This window comes from Bacillus rossius, chromosome 12 (genome assembly GCF_032445375.1).
Source record: "Bacillus rossius redtenbacheri isolate Brsri chromosome 12, Brsri_v3, whole genome shotgun sequence".
Classification (NCBI taxonomy): domain Eukaryota; kingdom Metazoa; phylum Arthropoda; class Insecta; order Phasmatodea; family Bacillidae; genus Bacillus; species Bacillus rossius.
In genome coordinates, this window is record NC_086339.1 from 39,184,553 (window position 1) to 39,200,654 (window position 16,102).

At 32.4% G+C, this 16,102-nt stretch overlaps 2 protein-coding genes across 2 annotated transcripts in view; both read right to left on the reverse strand.

The window, feature by feature from the left end:
• The window catches only part of LOC134537857 (queuine tRNA-ribosyltransferase catalytic subunit), a 77,968-nt gene that overhangs the window by 42,124 nt on the left and 19,742 nt on the right, over nt 1–16,102 (reverse strand). The gene's annotated exons all lie outside the window — the stretch shown is intronic.
• On the reverse strand, nt 1,096–11,883 carry LOC134537854 (uncharacterized). Its single transcript, XM_063378732.1, has 3 exons — nt 9,974–11,883; nt 9,707–9,847; nt 1,096–7,111 (listed from the first exon to the last, which is right to left on the reverse strand). The coding sequence occupies exons 1-3, from the start codon at nt 10,213–10,215 to the stop codon at nt 4,849–4,851; spliced, it is 2,646 nt and encodes an 881-aa protein (XP_063234802.1). The 5' UTR covers nt 10,216–11,883; the 3' UTR covers nt 1,096–4,848.

The following is a 16,102-nucleotide window of genomic DNA, read 5'->3' on the forward strand; positions in this document are numbered from 1 at the left end:
ACAGGTGTGTGCGTATGTGTATTATACAAACAGTTGAACGTTGACCATCTAATAGCATGACTTTATGTTGCAAAACGGTATTATTTGCTATATTGATATCTGATTAGAACTGTATTTTTCTGTGCAACTATATATATATATATATCAACGTTCAACTGTTTGTATGTATATATATATATATATATATATACATATATATATATATATATATATATATATATATATATACAGGCGAACTTTTTATACTATCGGATAATTTTTTGTAGCTGAATATCTGTCTTCAAAATATTGCAGGTTATTGCATTAATTTTAGTGTTTTAAATGTATTATGTTTTTATGTATGTATACATGAGGCTAGAGCTAGAAAAAAGTTTTTGTTTGCTTTTTTAGCTGACCTGTGGCTTTTGATTACACTTTTTTTTTTATATGTGATGTTTAAAAACGTTATTAGTAAATGTCCTGGCATTCGTACTTCTTGTAAAAAATATAATCATATTTTCGAAAATTAAACTATCATTTAGTAATTTATTATTGCAATATAAATACTTGTGTATGCCAGTCGCGTCTGGCGAAATGAGGAGCTCCTTCACGCTATTCCTACTGGTGACGTCAAGCATCACTGGTAGTTCGTTTTTTATGTATGAACTGGATGTCAAAGAGGCTCGAAATAAACATCAGTTGTAACTAATAATAATAATAATAATTTAATTATGAAAGGGCCACATACTCGAAGAATCGCCTTCTCTACGCAATCAAACGTGTTTTAAAATATCTAAGGAGTAGGCTACACGTCATAGGTTGTATAAGAATATTTCGGAGGGAGCTAACCAAGGATATTTTATCGTGCATACAGATAAAGTGATATTTTAAGAGTAGTATTATCCCCCCCCCCCCCAACACCACCACCAAACTGATGGATTTATTGGCACATCCGTACATAAAAAAAAAAAACACTGCTCCAGAATCTGCACCTGAATCGTCTTAGTGGGAAAAAGGTGTACATAAATTACGAGATCACTGAGGTTATAAGGAAGGTAATCAACCAGAGTAAGTGATTAGGAGCAAGGAATACTAATGCAATAAATATTCCATTGATATAATTTAATGATAATTTTTACTCACGTTTTAGAAGTTGATATTGCTGAATAGCAAATTTTTCATTTTAAAATATTGTAACAATGAAAAATTGCGAACCAATAAACATTTTTTGCTTAGTATATCATTTTATTATGTCTTAAGACAAATGGAAACTAGATATTATGAGTACGAAATATTTGTAAGTAATAAAAATTTACATAATAAAATACTTACATTCATACAAAATACAAATATTTTTCTTAGATATACAAGTATAACTACATTTCATTTCCGGCCAACGAACAAATAGTTTTGCTTTGGGCCCTGATAATAATACATAATTACATTTTCATTTTTCACCAAAAGTACATGAGGCACAAAAGTCAATAAATCTTAAACACACAATAAAAATATACCCAGATACAAACACCAATACAATAAAATAAAATACAATACAATACAATACTAATTTTAACTGAACATTTTTTGGATATATGCATAATTTTATTAAAATTAATCAGAAAGTAATGCAGTTACATGTTTGCAACCTTACGTACTTCACTTGCCTTTAACGAATCCGGATAAGTTCAATGTTTAGCCAGCCGAAAAGGATGTTTAGATTTTATTTTTAAACGCATGTGAAATTAGTCCTTTTTTTTTTAACACTTCATCGCTGTCACGTGAATTTACGGCAACATACATTATTATTGTACTTTTGTTTTGTAGTAACGATCTGTAGGCTAAATATGTACATGTGTTTGTTGAAACTTCGTTTTAAACATCCATATACATAAATTAATTTTGTCAATTTATTTATAGATACCAGTAAAATACAAAATAAATTATATTTATTTTACGTCCTCTTAAATTATTTAAATGATATATAAAATATGACCAAAAATATTTCAAATGAAGAAGTATTTTCAACTTCAAGTACGCGAGAATTACATAGACTCATTTACTTGCGTATTGCATAGCATACATACTTCACGTCCATTTCTGACAGTCTTGCAAAGTCACTTCCAAAGTATCTACAAGTATATTCTTCAGGCGAATTCGGACACGGCATTATAATCTTACATTATATCTAGAAGACGTGTTCTTACATTTGCTTGGAGTTTTAAATTATTTTTTTGAAATAATAAAGTCAATTTTAAAGTTTAACTCATTGCAGAAACACTTACGCAATATATTTGGTGGTTCTCTGCAAGTGTATTTTGTGTTTTATTATAGTTTGATAATGAAGTTAATATCAATTTATTGCCTTTTTTCTGATATGTGTATACATTAGATGTATATGAATATAAAAATTTATGTAACAGGATGAATCTTAAATGGTTTGAACAGTTATCTATAATGACTGAGTAGGTTTTTTCATTAAAAGCCTTTCTTTTTTACTGTTTAAGTTGGATTTCTTTATAACTCAAAAAAATTATCACGTAACTAAAAAAATGAATAAAAGAGCAAACTTCTGTTCGTATGTAGGTGTTAATTTTGCTACCGTTTAAATCATGAAAATAATGTAATACAATTTGTTCTCTAGATAATTAGATTTAGAAGTAAGGCTACATATTTTAGTCATTACCATGGTACGACTTCCGGAAAAGTTTTACATTTATATATTTTTTTTACAGAAGGTACCGGAGCTTGCAGGTTGCGCAGAAAGGAATTGTATTGTTTGTGAGAGTTCTCTGTTCGCAGTAACACCTATGATATATGTTTGATGTTCTGTTTACAACTCATCGTTAAAACTAAATTTTACAGACTGATTATTATCCTTTTATTTAAAATCTAAGTTATTTACAGTGTTTAAAATATGCTTTCTTGCGTTTCGTTTTGTTTGTATGATATTTGAGTCACCCGCAAAGATAATGAGATAGATATTTTATACTGCTTCTTTCGCAGTTTTTTTAAATTTTAGTCTTGACAATGGGGAAGCAATTATACAGGCTGTGCTAAATAGATAAATTATGCTTTATGTCATTGAGATCAAACTCTTCTATTTTTGTGCATTTTATAGTATTCCTAGTTTAGTTAATTTATCCAACAATATATTTATACAATCAAGGCCTTAGATGCTTTATAAAAAAAACTCAACTGATTCATAATCAGTTGCCGTGTATAGATTTATTTTGTAGATAATAAGCAGTATGGGTTTTAGTGCTTAGAGTTGATGTAAAACCATGTATTAAATTTGAAAGTATTTTGTACTTTTCATACTTAAAATTATCATACAATGTTCAAATATTTTTCGATATAATTAAGGACACCTGTATTTCGTGAATACATCTCGTGTCAGGCTATTTCACACATAACTGTAGCTTTTTTTTCTTAGAGGTTTGGCGAATTGCGGGCGTGCAGCAGTACGGTAACTACGTCCTCATTGGCCCCGTCAAGTGCGGGAAAACAGCCTTCACCGACCACAGCCAATAATTACAAGAAAAATCTACAGTGTTTTGTTAAATACCTTGACACGAAATGTATTAGCGAAATACAGGTGTCCCTAAATATAAGACGTAATTGCTCTCGGACGATAATTTTCTTTACTGGTATTATCACCTTTCTTATGCAGGAGAATAGTTTTTGTAGTCTTGTGATTCCCATTCTGAAATAATTCCAATAATGGAATATGTGTTTATTATAATAAATGGAGAAGTGTATATAATATTAGCAAATGGCTCATTAAAAATATGAAAAGAAATAATCATAAATTACAAATCATTCTACTGCACATAAATCACAGATTTTAAAAAGCAAAAATTACTATAACATTCAAAATATTACAGAGCGTGCAATGTAGAAAACACGGACGCATGTTGTTGTCTAAATGCAATAAATAAAATACAAGTCTGCGGCTTTAAAAACAAAAGAAATAAAATGTTTCATAAATATTCAACGCTTGTAAGGGTACAACTATTACACTGATATGACATAGTTTTTCTAGTAAGTACATCATACAAATTCCTAACCAGGCACACACAAATATATAATTTGTGTTACACTTCAATAAATTTGGCCATGATTTAAACCTAATAAATAAAGAATGCAAACAAGCTAAACTCTACAGAGTATCGTCGAATAAAATCTGGGCCAAAAGTAAATCAATACTTTAGTGCTCAATACAATTCGAAGGAAATGGAAGATATTTTGTAGTATTATAAATGATAATACAAGGATTGCTGATTTGGTTTTGTATTAATTTTGAGCGTAAAACCACCCCGAAAATATTGAATAAATTTTTCAGTTAAGCTGCATATAAACTGAACTGGTTTGCTAGCTGTCTTGCTATCGTAAACATGACTGTGAGTCTGATTGGCCATGTTGGTGATATGCACGATTTTCAAGGCTGTCTCCCGATATTATATATGTGTTTTATTTTTATACAAAATGAAGCACGAATATGTTATATATTTCTTGTATGAGATACTAGTTGCAAAGACGTTACAGTTTGATTTTATGGGTAGTGAATCAGTGGTATAAAATAACTTCATTTATTTTTTCCCGATAACATCTTTTTGACATTAGTATAATATAATCACTCGCCAACCAGAGAACCTTATTTTTTGTAGTCATGAAAAAAAATGTTTGTATTCAATATCAGCTAATAACTTACTATTGCTTATGTCATCAAATACATTTACAGTACTGTTCAATTTGTACAAGCATGAGAAGTAAACAATAATTAGAATTTTTTTATCAGATATAAAGCATCACTGTATCAAATTAAAAAAAAGAGTTCTCGTCAGCCACACAATTTCTGTCTCTCAAAATTCACACATCTGAAATTTTGCGTTTCTTTGAACGACTTTCTTGTGCCTGTATAATATATTCTGGCTCACGAATCGGTTGTCCCCTGGGACGACATGGATCAGCAAGCTCTGGCAACAAGCAGTTGTTAAAAAATCGCAACAATTTTGACTCCATTTTGTCAAGCCAGAAACAATCATCTCTCACAATTCTTTCTATTGAAATGCCTTTCGTTGTCCAAACGACAAAATCACACCACTTTCTTCGTGTGATGTGTAATTGCCCTTGCACTTGATAGTAGTAATTGTGAGAGCGATTCAAGCAAAGCTCGCCGTCGACAACTCTGCAAAAGAACGTTTTCAGCTGCATTGCTGCATCTAAAGGGTTAAGTTCCCTTGCAGAGTATGGACATTTCACCTCCACCAAACCATCTTCATCAACTAAACCATCAGGAGAAGCTGCAAGAAAGCAATGCTGAAGGTCAACGAAGAGACCACATTGTTTAACAGTATGGCCTGTTTGTTCTTCGTATAAAGCGACAGCTATGCGCTCGTTTGCTAGACCATGTATTGTGGCAGCATTCTCCAATACACGACTGTACACAATCGCTTCCACTGTCACTTTACACGAAGTATTTTCCCTCATTTTACAGACACGTCCGAAAAAGGAAGCAGTGACTCGTTTTCTCCGCTCCTTCATCCACAACTGACTGCTTCCTTGATCTCGTGTCTGCACCTCCAGATCATTCCTTTCTTGCACTGTAAGCTCTATGCTTCTCATCACAGACTCAGTCAGAATTTCTAGTTCAAGACCAGAAGCTGGAGGCTGAGTTGCATGAGGACCATAGCTCTTATCACCCTGTGGTTTAAATGATTCCGATTTCCGTGGTACATGCGGATTCATATCCAACCTTCGCCTACAGTTCGCCTGCTGTTTCTGTCTTTTTGCCATTAATCGCTTCACAGTCACTCCAGGGCTGTGACCTGTGATCGCCTTCATAGTTTGTCCATGCCATTTGTAGCGAAGTTGGAAAGACAAACCAGCAGCAGTAGCCCTACGGCTGTAAGACCCCTGCTGTGAACGGTTTATCTGCTTACCGCCAGCCATCCTTGCAACTAATGACATGTACATTTCTGCTTGGTTGGTTGTGAGATCCATTACAAGTGCTTGTGACTTTGCTCTCACTCGGTCAAAAGCTTGTTTGATTCCCACAATCAATTCACGAGGCAATGCGTCATAACTGCAGGGATTTGCTGTTTTACCAGCTCTCTCACACACATCTAAATTGCATAACTTATGGTCTCCAAACACATGGTTGGGCACATTTAGAAGTGTTGATTGAAGTAGCATAGCATCACCCCCACAGTTGCTGATACAACCTCTTGCACAGCGACAGAGGGCTTTGATTTTCGACTGGCTGAGATGCCGCATATGGATGCCCTTGGCTATGGCATAAAGATTCTTTTTGAGATTCTTCACGACATGGTTAGCACATTCAATCTTTTCAACATCTCTTCCGTACGAAACATTTGCAACTATGGCTGCATGCACACTTGAATCCCCATCACCAACAAACTTCTTAAATTGAAGTTTGTACTTGGCTTCACAGAACCGGAAACCTTCCACTATAATGTCTGCCTCCATTGCAGTGGAAGAATCAGTCCAGTTCCGGAAACACAGGTGAGGCGTGGGTTCCTTTTCCATCCGTTCGCTCCGAATGCATGCGGTACAATATTTGTTTCTCACACCAAGGAATAACAATTTCTTAGTGTAGAAGCCAATTATTATAGCACATCCAGACTTAGCAGAATACCTATGACCATAGGATCTTTGGCTCCAACCTCCATCCAAAATTCCTATGGTCCAAGCATATTCCTCATTTCCAACCATACAGATGCGTCCATCATCTTTCGCCATAGAGAACTCTTCCAGTGCAGCATCTTCCATTTCCTTCTGCAACATTGCCTTCCAGTGCTCTCCGATTCTGTTCTCGTGATAAGAAAAGCAACCCGGGCTCATAGGATGCATATCAATTAGTGACAATAGTTCATACAATGGTCCGTAGCCTAGACCAACCGAAATTGCGCCCCAAACAATCTTATCGTTGATATCTAAGTTGGTATCGATTTTGCATTTTCTTTTTCTTCCCACTGGAAGGCATTCCACAGGCTCAGATTTGAACTGCTGCTCTTGATTGCAGTGAGTGCACTTAAATTTAAAATTTGTCAGCAGACCGTACCTGTTGACACTTTCCAGAAAATATGTTCCTGAAGATGAAATGGGACACCTGTAAAACCAACATAATAATAATTTCTGGTAACATCTCCCAAAAACATTTGTTACCCGTTTGGCTTTCACACAATAAACAAGACAATTTTTTACTAGCATCGGCAATTTAGCTATAACTACTGCTATACATTGGTACTCAAGCTGTTAGGTTGTGATTTTATTAATTTCATACAACTGCTCTAACAGCATAATATTGCATACATCCAAACTACTGTCGTTAAAATCGAACATAAATAGCTTGCAGTGAATCCTGAAAGATCTGCCCGACTCTTTGTGATAAAAGATTATTCTATATTTACGTAAATGTACGTTGAAGTGCACTGAGGTAAGGTGGTCAAGTTATCAGTACGGGTGTTACCTCGTTTCACCATACACAATAATCTTAGCAGCTCCTGAGCTCTGTCGAGTGACATGTGAACAGAATAAAATGAAAGAGATAAACTTACATGCCAGTAGGTTCGCTAATTTTTGAATATGAACAGAAGCTTCTTTATCTTTGTACTTATCAATATAATAACATGCACACCACTACAGTTTTCCCAAACTGTTGATGTGCATGTCACAATTAAATAAAAAAATAATTGTGACATGGCTCGAACAGATATACATTTTACATGCTTAAAAATTATGCTATTTTAATGTAAGTCTGAAATGTTGTTCAAGAAAAGGATACAATTTTCATTTGCATTTCACTGTGCTGCAAGAAGCCATATGGCCATGGCCACATTTATTCGCGCATTTGCCCTCTTACACATCATGGTATAGTAAAACACTATTTCGATCGTCATCGTCTTCACCTCCAAAAAATTAATAATAAAAAATTAATAAAAAATAAATTGGATATTTACGTTGAGGTATTAAAATGTTACTTACTCGTAGAACAGATAGGTACTATCGCCATATCGGCAGACACGTTGGCACGTCCAACTGTCGTAAGCCAAGCGTGCAAATGTTATGATGCTATCTTCTTATAAGTAACAAGAATATGCACAATTAGAATATTACGTTTTTAAATTATTAAAAAATATATTTATCTTGTTCCTTTTACTATGTTTCTTAAAAAATTTCTGCAACAACGTTCTTCCGAAAGAAGGTATACACCGATTTTAAAGGTGCGTGCCTACTTTTTAATTTTATTTTTTTAGTAATTAGAAAATAAAAATTGGTACTTTTCCCACTTTCATCATTGAGGCTGCGACCCAAATTTAAAGTTTCCAGCCCTTTTGACAGTGGGTTGGAATTTGTATAGGCCATTGTGTGAGCGAGTGAATTACTTTTTGCATATTCGAGCAATTCTAAATTTAGGCCCTAAGTTTAATTATAACAATTTCACGTCAGCCAGAAAGCTCAAAGGCTGGTAAAACAATAGAATTTTATTTCATATAATTCTGTATCAATTTCATCTAAGTATTACACACCCATTTAAACACAATTTCTATACATAATAATTTTACTTCAGCAAGGTCTTCGGTTTCTTGTAACAAATAAAATTACCTAAAAAAATAACTGGACATACTTAAACAAAGTTTTTAAATTGTAACATTTGCCAAAGAATTTAAATAAATCTAACTGCAAATGTAAGAACACAGTATAAAGGTCTTTAAAATTGTATTTTGGAAAATTACCTCAATGTTTATTTGCTAAAACTCCTCATTTCACTTGTTGTGTGTGCGCGCACGTGGAACTTATGTTTCTATGATCATTTATAGTTGCAAATAATGTAGCGGAAGTTAAATTGAAAAATATATAATTCTTTCTGGCCAATATTTGTTTACAAACAAAATTTTACAGACCCCAAAAGCAAAAAAAAAAAAAAAAAAAAAAAAAAGAATCGCCACTGCCTTGTAATTGTGTTTCTAACGAACTTGTATAACTAACGAAAATGTGTAACTGCTAGGGGTTAGTGATACAATAAATGCTTGGGTAGTGAAAAATCCATTGTTGAACGACAGCATCGAGAGATTGGCCCTTATTTTTGTATCGTTATATACATAACTAAATAATTACGGGAGGAAGTGGCCGTAGGCGGCTGGTCAGCTCGGCGCGCAGGGGGGTTCCTTTGCGCGGCTGCCAAAGGTATGAAATTAAAAGAAAAACATAATATTGTTCGTACTGCAATTCAACTTTGCATTGCTTAGTGTAAAACTATACGATAAAAATGGAACCCTGTAATTTTTTAGCATAGTAATTATTTTTTTTGTTTGTTGGGGCAAAAGTCCATCTTTCCCCGATGAAAATTTTACATGGTGTGCAATTTTTTTTCCACTATAGTGTTTAACCTCTTATCGAATAAAGGCTTACTACGTTTGTAAGTAGCTCCACCACAGTTCACTCGATATATGCGTTAGTTGTGATTACATTGGCTATTTATCTCTCCTCGTCAATATGGCTCAAATATATTTTCCTTTTATTTTCAAAATTTATTAATTTAAATCGGTATTGTTACATATCTATCCTATTTACTTACTAACTAATGAAGTCAATAAGTTTGTAGAAGAATTTTCAACCTTCCAGCCGGTTAAACGTTCAGAAGGCGGTAAACAGTAGTGGAAAAAAATCTAAATAACTCAATTTTACATAAAACAATTTTTACCTGTGTCTCTCCAGAAGACGGCATTGCACCATGAAGTGACGAACGTCAACCATCATTCGACCCTCTAACATACTGAGTCCCGGATCTGTCTGTGGCAATGGAGGCTCGTAAACCACTATCAGCGGAGGAAGGTCATCATTCCTAGAAGAGTTATTCCCTTTTAAGAAACATAGCCCATACAATAATTTTTATTCATATGAGTATTATCACATGAATTCTAAATTTACCTGTCATATCACAAACAAGATATGTAAGTGTAAAGCTTACCCTTGATAGTCATCGGACAGAGTATGTGTACTGTCATCAGTGTTGCGTGATGTACACGCCGCCACTGAAGACGCCATGGTGGTTACATCTGGCACTGTGGGGACCGAACTTTCACCGCCTGGGCTCTCTGGCAAGGTTGGTGTTGCAGGACCATCACCAGCAGGCAGAGGGTTCTGTGTCAACCCCAGCTTCTTCTTTTTTCTCGCTAATGTTGCAAGCCTAAGTGAAATAATATAATTCATTAGAGTAGTTAAAGAATTTTAATTTGCCTTTGCTTTAATATTCATTAAGTTTGCTAGTTTAAGATTTATTAAAAATTTATTTAAAGGAAACTATTTAATTAAAAATAGCCTGTCCCCCCCCCCTTCTTTTTTTTGTGATTCATCTGCTGTTTGCCTAGATTTAGTCCATTAATCATTAATCTCTCTGTTGTCTATTTTCATCTGTAATATTTTTTAAAATATTTCTGAGTTAAGTGGTTTTTGTTTGTTGATTTTACTCTCGAATTGTTTAAGGTTTTTTCTGGGTGCACTTATAGCAATTTTTGCGGAAATTTTGATTTATTTACTACACATTATAGCATAAGTTTCGACCAATAGGTGGCACGGTAAAATGTCTAACATGTTTTTTATGTGATTAATTACGCATTTGTATTTAAAAATGCTTAAACTGTCTTTGGAATTTTGAATTCTATTCTGAACCACCTTTAGCATGTAACTGAATTTTACGTAACTATAAAAGATGTTGTCAATAACTTAATATGTTGCTCAGAATTCATATAGTATTACATTTGGCAAATTTTAAACCTGTAGATGCTCTTTAATAGTACTTAATTTTTTTTCATTATTTTTGCAAACAGTAGTTGTACCTTCGGAAATAAAAAGTAAATATAACAAAACTAAACTTGAAAAATATTTATCTACTGTATTAATCTTTATGCTACAAAACGAAATTTCGTTTGTGTGTGGGTACATTTTCACATTTGTAGTGTTACGTAACTGTTTACATACACGGATATCATCGTGATTATGGTTAAATATTTTTTTTATAAAATTAGTCAAGATTTAATTTAATAATGGGCCATTTCAGCGAAAAACTTGTAATGAAATGTTGGTATTCTGTAAGACAATGAGTTGAAGGATTGCTGGAATCAGAAGAAAAAAACAGTATGTGACGAAATTGTTTGTTTGTTTTTTTCGAAAGAGGAAGTATCTAAAATAAACTTAATCTCATAACGTGCCAGAGACGATTAAATGTTATGTTTTTGTGCACGTAAACTGTCAACAGAAAATAAAATTTTTCTAAATGGCCTGCTTGTTTTGAGTGCATTACATACTGTATTTTATATACGCATTTGTTATAGGAATATACTATAAACTTTGACTTAATGGAACGATGTACGACATGTAATATGATTTGTCTTGTCATTTAGGTTGTATTTCCCAGGTTAGAACGAACAGTTACAACTCAAATGGAATTTTTAAGTAAGTACTTAAGTTTAAAAATTCATAATATGTTTGTGCCGCGTAGAATGCATGAAAACCATCGATAACTATATAATAATTGCCGCGGACTAATACGTATGCACTCATTTATACAAATTTGATTTCCTAGTCTAAACTCCCCCGTATCAAATACAGTCCTGCTACGATATTTGTTTTGTTTGCATTCATTTTGTTTTAGCACACCAATGTTTTTTTATGGCATATAAAACGTGCATTTTGTATCTAATTCTTATTCCTTACATTACTTTCTTTAGAAAATTTCAAATACGTAAGGAAAAATCATTAAAAAAAATATAGAATTTAAACGTACCAGCGGTGCGACTTCCTGAAAGATTTTATGTAGTTTTACGTTTCATAGTCCAAGAAACCCATAACCATCATCAGTTCTAAAGTTATATGTATATGTATGTATGTGTATATATATATATATATATATATATATATATATATATATATATATATATATATATATATATATATATATATATATATATATATATATATATATATATATATATATCACAATTTTATGAACACGATAACTGCCGTAATTTTTCGCACATCAATTCCAAACTGATACATAAAATCAAGTAATGGAAAATCTCGATCGAGTTCGTCAATGGACAAAATCAGTCCATAGGGGTAGAAATGGGGAAGGTTTTTTTTAACAGAAAAATCGCAACAACTTCCATAATATGATGCATATCGCATCCGTGTGAACATAAAGCTTAAAGGAAAAAATAGGAAGAACTTTTGTCTGAATAAGTTTTTGATACGACCAACCATAACTGCAAGGGGTGTAAAAATTAAAGTGTTTCGGACCAAAAAAATCGTAACTCTCTTATTATGCATACTATCGAATCCGTTATAATTCTTCAAAAACCTTGTAATTTTTTAACTAAATCTTTTGTCGGAAACAATTTTTGATTAGACGAACCATTTTTGCAGGGGTTAAACAGGAATTGACAAAAAAAAATCATTGCTCCCTTAGTAGGCACACCATCGAATATGTTCTAACTGTTTGTAAATCTTATAAACGTTATCAAAAAATTTTGTCTGAAACAATTTTAGATACACCCAATCATTGCAGAGTTATCCTTAATTTTCGCTATAGCAAAAAACTATGGGGAAATATTGAATAAACACAATCTCTTTCATTGCTATATCAATTTGTTATTTAATTTCAGGTGTTGCAGTTACTAGGAAACATGTATCACATTAAAAGAATATTCATATTTTTAAATTTTTATATAACCAAGCATCACTGCAATGGGTGAAATAACAAAAAAAAATCATTGTTTGAGTAACTACGCTATATAATATATACGTCTTAATTTTTTATAAAAATTCGAAATACTATCTCAAACCTTTATCAAATAAATAAATACTACAAAATATACGGGCGAAAGGGATTTTTAATATAATGCCATTGATTTTAACACCAACACAGTATGTACAAGAAAAGGGTAATGTAATTATTTAAAAAAAAATTACCGCTAGTTATAAATTAATAAATTCTTTAAACTCTAAACCAATAAAACGGCTAATAATATAAATATATATAACATAAATATATACATATGAATGGACTGGAATTACTTTTCCGGGGAAAAAAAATACAATATGTGATTACAATGTAGAACAAGTACATAAAAATACTTACTCAAGTTGGCGTCGATGGGCTTCTTTCCATTTCCTGCTGTGCTTCATTTTAAATACACGTCCACTTACTATTGCTGATACTAGTGTTGTGTTTTGACCGTTTCGAAGCGATAATATTCCCGCCTGAACTCCTGCGATATTCGAGGCATCTAGTGAGTAAACTCGGAACTAACCGGAGCTCTAGCGGCAAACTGTTGAACTCGTTCCTTTCATCAGCGGCAAGTGACAGTTAAATCACAATATTTTGTACTCAGATTATTTAAATTCTGTACGTTGTATTAAAAAAATTAAACCGAAGAATTGTTCATTGTACCTCCCTTAAGTTGTGTGCAAAGTAACAGCCGTGTACCGTTTAAATATATACCTAATATTTAGTTTTGAAAATTTCTAAATTAAAATTAAATAAGAAAGAATTTTTTGAGAAAATTTTCATCATCATATTTACAAAATCCAAAGTTTTATTTACAATTCTACTGTTTATTAATTTTTTTATCTACTACGATATTCATGGGAGAAATAATTTTCTTGGAGGCTGCAAAACTAAGGATCTTAGCCTTAAAATTGTGGATGGTACAAATTGTAAAGGATACCTTTAGCTTACATTGGAATATTGTGTTATGTTCGGACAATCCTTAGTTTGATCCCTATGAATTAAAATTTATCATAAAAATTTGGAATGCAATGGTCGATGTTTAGCTAGAGTTTTTTTAAGTACTTATTTTTCAAACTTAAATATTTTCTGGTTTATTGCTGAGTAGAACCTTCACTTTCGTATGCTTAATTGAAATATTTTTTTTTTTTAGATTGAGAATGAAGGAAAAAAATCTTTAATTCGAGCACATTTCGCGCAGTCTACTTCAGTCATTCGGCGCACTTTTTTGTTGGTAAAAGTATATACAGAAGATCTCACGGCCCAGCTTAAAATTGTGGATAGTACAAATTGTAAAGGATACCTTTAGCTAACATTGGAATCATGTGTTATGTTCGGACAATCCTTAGTTTGATCCCTATGAATTAAAATTTATCATAAAAATCTCGCTGCAGTGGTCCATGTTCAAAAAGTGTTTTTTTTTAGGTAGTTATTCTTAAAACTAAAATATGATCTTGTTTATTGTTAAGTAGAACTTTCAAATTGGTAAACGTATTGTAAAACATTTCTTTCTCGGTTGAGAATGAAGAAAAAAAAATATTTTTTTGGAACACATTTCGCGCAGTCTACTTCAGTCATTCGGCGCACTTTTTTGCTGGTAAAAGTATATACAGAAGATCTCACGGCCCAGCTTAAAATTGTGGATGGTACAAATTGTAAAGGATACCTTTAGCTTACATTGGAATATTGTGTTATGTTCGGACAATCCTTAGTTTGATCCCTATGAATTAAAATTTATCATAAAAATTTGGAATGCAATGGTCCATGTTTAGCTAGAGTTTTTTTAAGTACTTATTTTTAAAACTAAAATATGATCTTGTTTATTGTTGAGTAGAACTTTCAAATTGGTAAACGTATTGTAAAACATTTCTTTCTCGGTTGAAAATGAAGAAAAAAAATATTTTTTTCGAACACATTTCGCGCAGGCTACTTCAGTCATTCGGCGCAATTTTTTGTTGGTAAAAGTATATACAGAAGATCTCACGGCCCAGCTTAAAATTGTGGATGGTACAAATTGTAAAGGATACCTTTAGCTAACATTGGAATCATGTGTTATGTTCGGACAATCCTTAGTTTGATCCCTATGAATTAAAATTTATAATAAAAATCTCGCTGCAGTGGTCCATGTTCAAAAAGTGTTTTTTTTAATTAGTTATTCTTAAAACTAAAATATTATCTTGTTTATTGTTGAGTAGAACTTTCAAATTGGTAAACGTATTGTAAAACATTTCTTTCTCGGTTAAGAATGAAGAAAAAAAAAATTTTTTTGGAACACATTTCGCGCAGGCTACTTCAGTCATTCGGCGCACTTTTTTGTTGGTAAAAGTATATACAGAAGATCTCACGGCCCAGCTTAAAATTGTGGATGGTACAAATTGTAAAGGATACCTTTAGCTTACATTGGAATATTGTGTTATGTTCGGACAATCCTTAGTTTGATCCCTATTGATTAAAATTTATCATAAAAATTTGGAATGCAATGGTCGATGTTTAGCTAGAGTTTTTTTAAGTACTTATTTTTCAAACTTAAATATTTTCTGGTTTATTGCTGAGTAGAACCTTCACTTTCGTATGCTTAATTGAAATATTTTTTTTTTTTTAGATTGAGAATGAAGGAAAAAAATCTTTAATTCGAGCACATTTCGCGCAGTCTACTTCAGTCATTCGGCGCACTTTTTTGTTGGTAAAAGTATATACAGAAGATCTCACGGCCCAGCTTAAAATTGTGGATAGTACAAATTGTAAAGGATACCTGTAGCTAACATTGGAATCATGTGTTATGTTCGGACAATCCTTAGTTTGATCCCTATGAATTAAAATTTATCATAAAAATCTCGCTGCAGTGGTCCATGTTCAAAAAGTGTTTTTTTTTAGGTAGTTATTCTTAAAACTAAAATATGATCTTGTTTATTGTTGAGTAGAACTTTCAAATTGGTAAACGTATTGTAAAACATTTCTTTCTCGGTTGAGAATGAAGAAAAAAAAATATTTTTTTGGAACACATTTCGCGCAAACTACTTCAGTCATTCGGCGCACTTTTTTGTTGGTAAAAGTATATACAGAATATCTCACGGCCCAGCTTAAAATTGTGGATGGTACAAATTGTAAAGGATACATTTAGCTAACATTGGAATCATGTGTTATGTTCGGACAATCCTTAGTTTGATCCCTATGAATTAAAATTTATCATAAATATTTGGCTGTCGTGGTCCTTTTTTTAGCTAGTGTTTTTTTAAGAACTTATTTTTCAAACATAAATATTTTCTGGTTTATTGCTGAGTAGAACCTTCACTTTCGTATGCTTATTTGAAA

What these genes read in the sequence shown, in the direction of transcription:
- LOC134537854 (XM_063378732.1), bottom strand. Translation starts at nt 10,215, where the DNA reads ATGAATTATATTATTTCACTTAGGCTTGCAACATTAGCGAGAAAAAAG. An exon ending in CTGTCCGATGACTATCAAGG is followed by an intron (nt 9,848 to 9,973) that starts GTAAGCTTTACA and finishes TAACTCTTCTAG; the next exon opens with GAATGATGACCTTCCTCCGC. An exon ending in CGTCTTCTGGAGAGACACAG is followed by an intron (nt 7,112 to 9,706) that starts GTAAAAATTGTT and finishes TTGGTTTTACAG; the next exon opens with GTGTCCCATTTCATCTTCAG.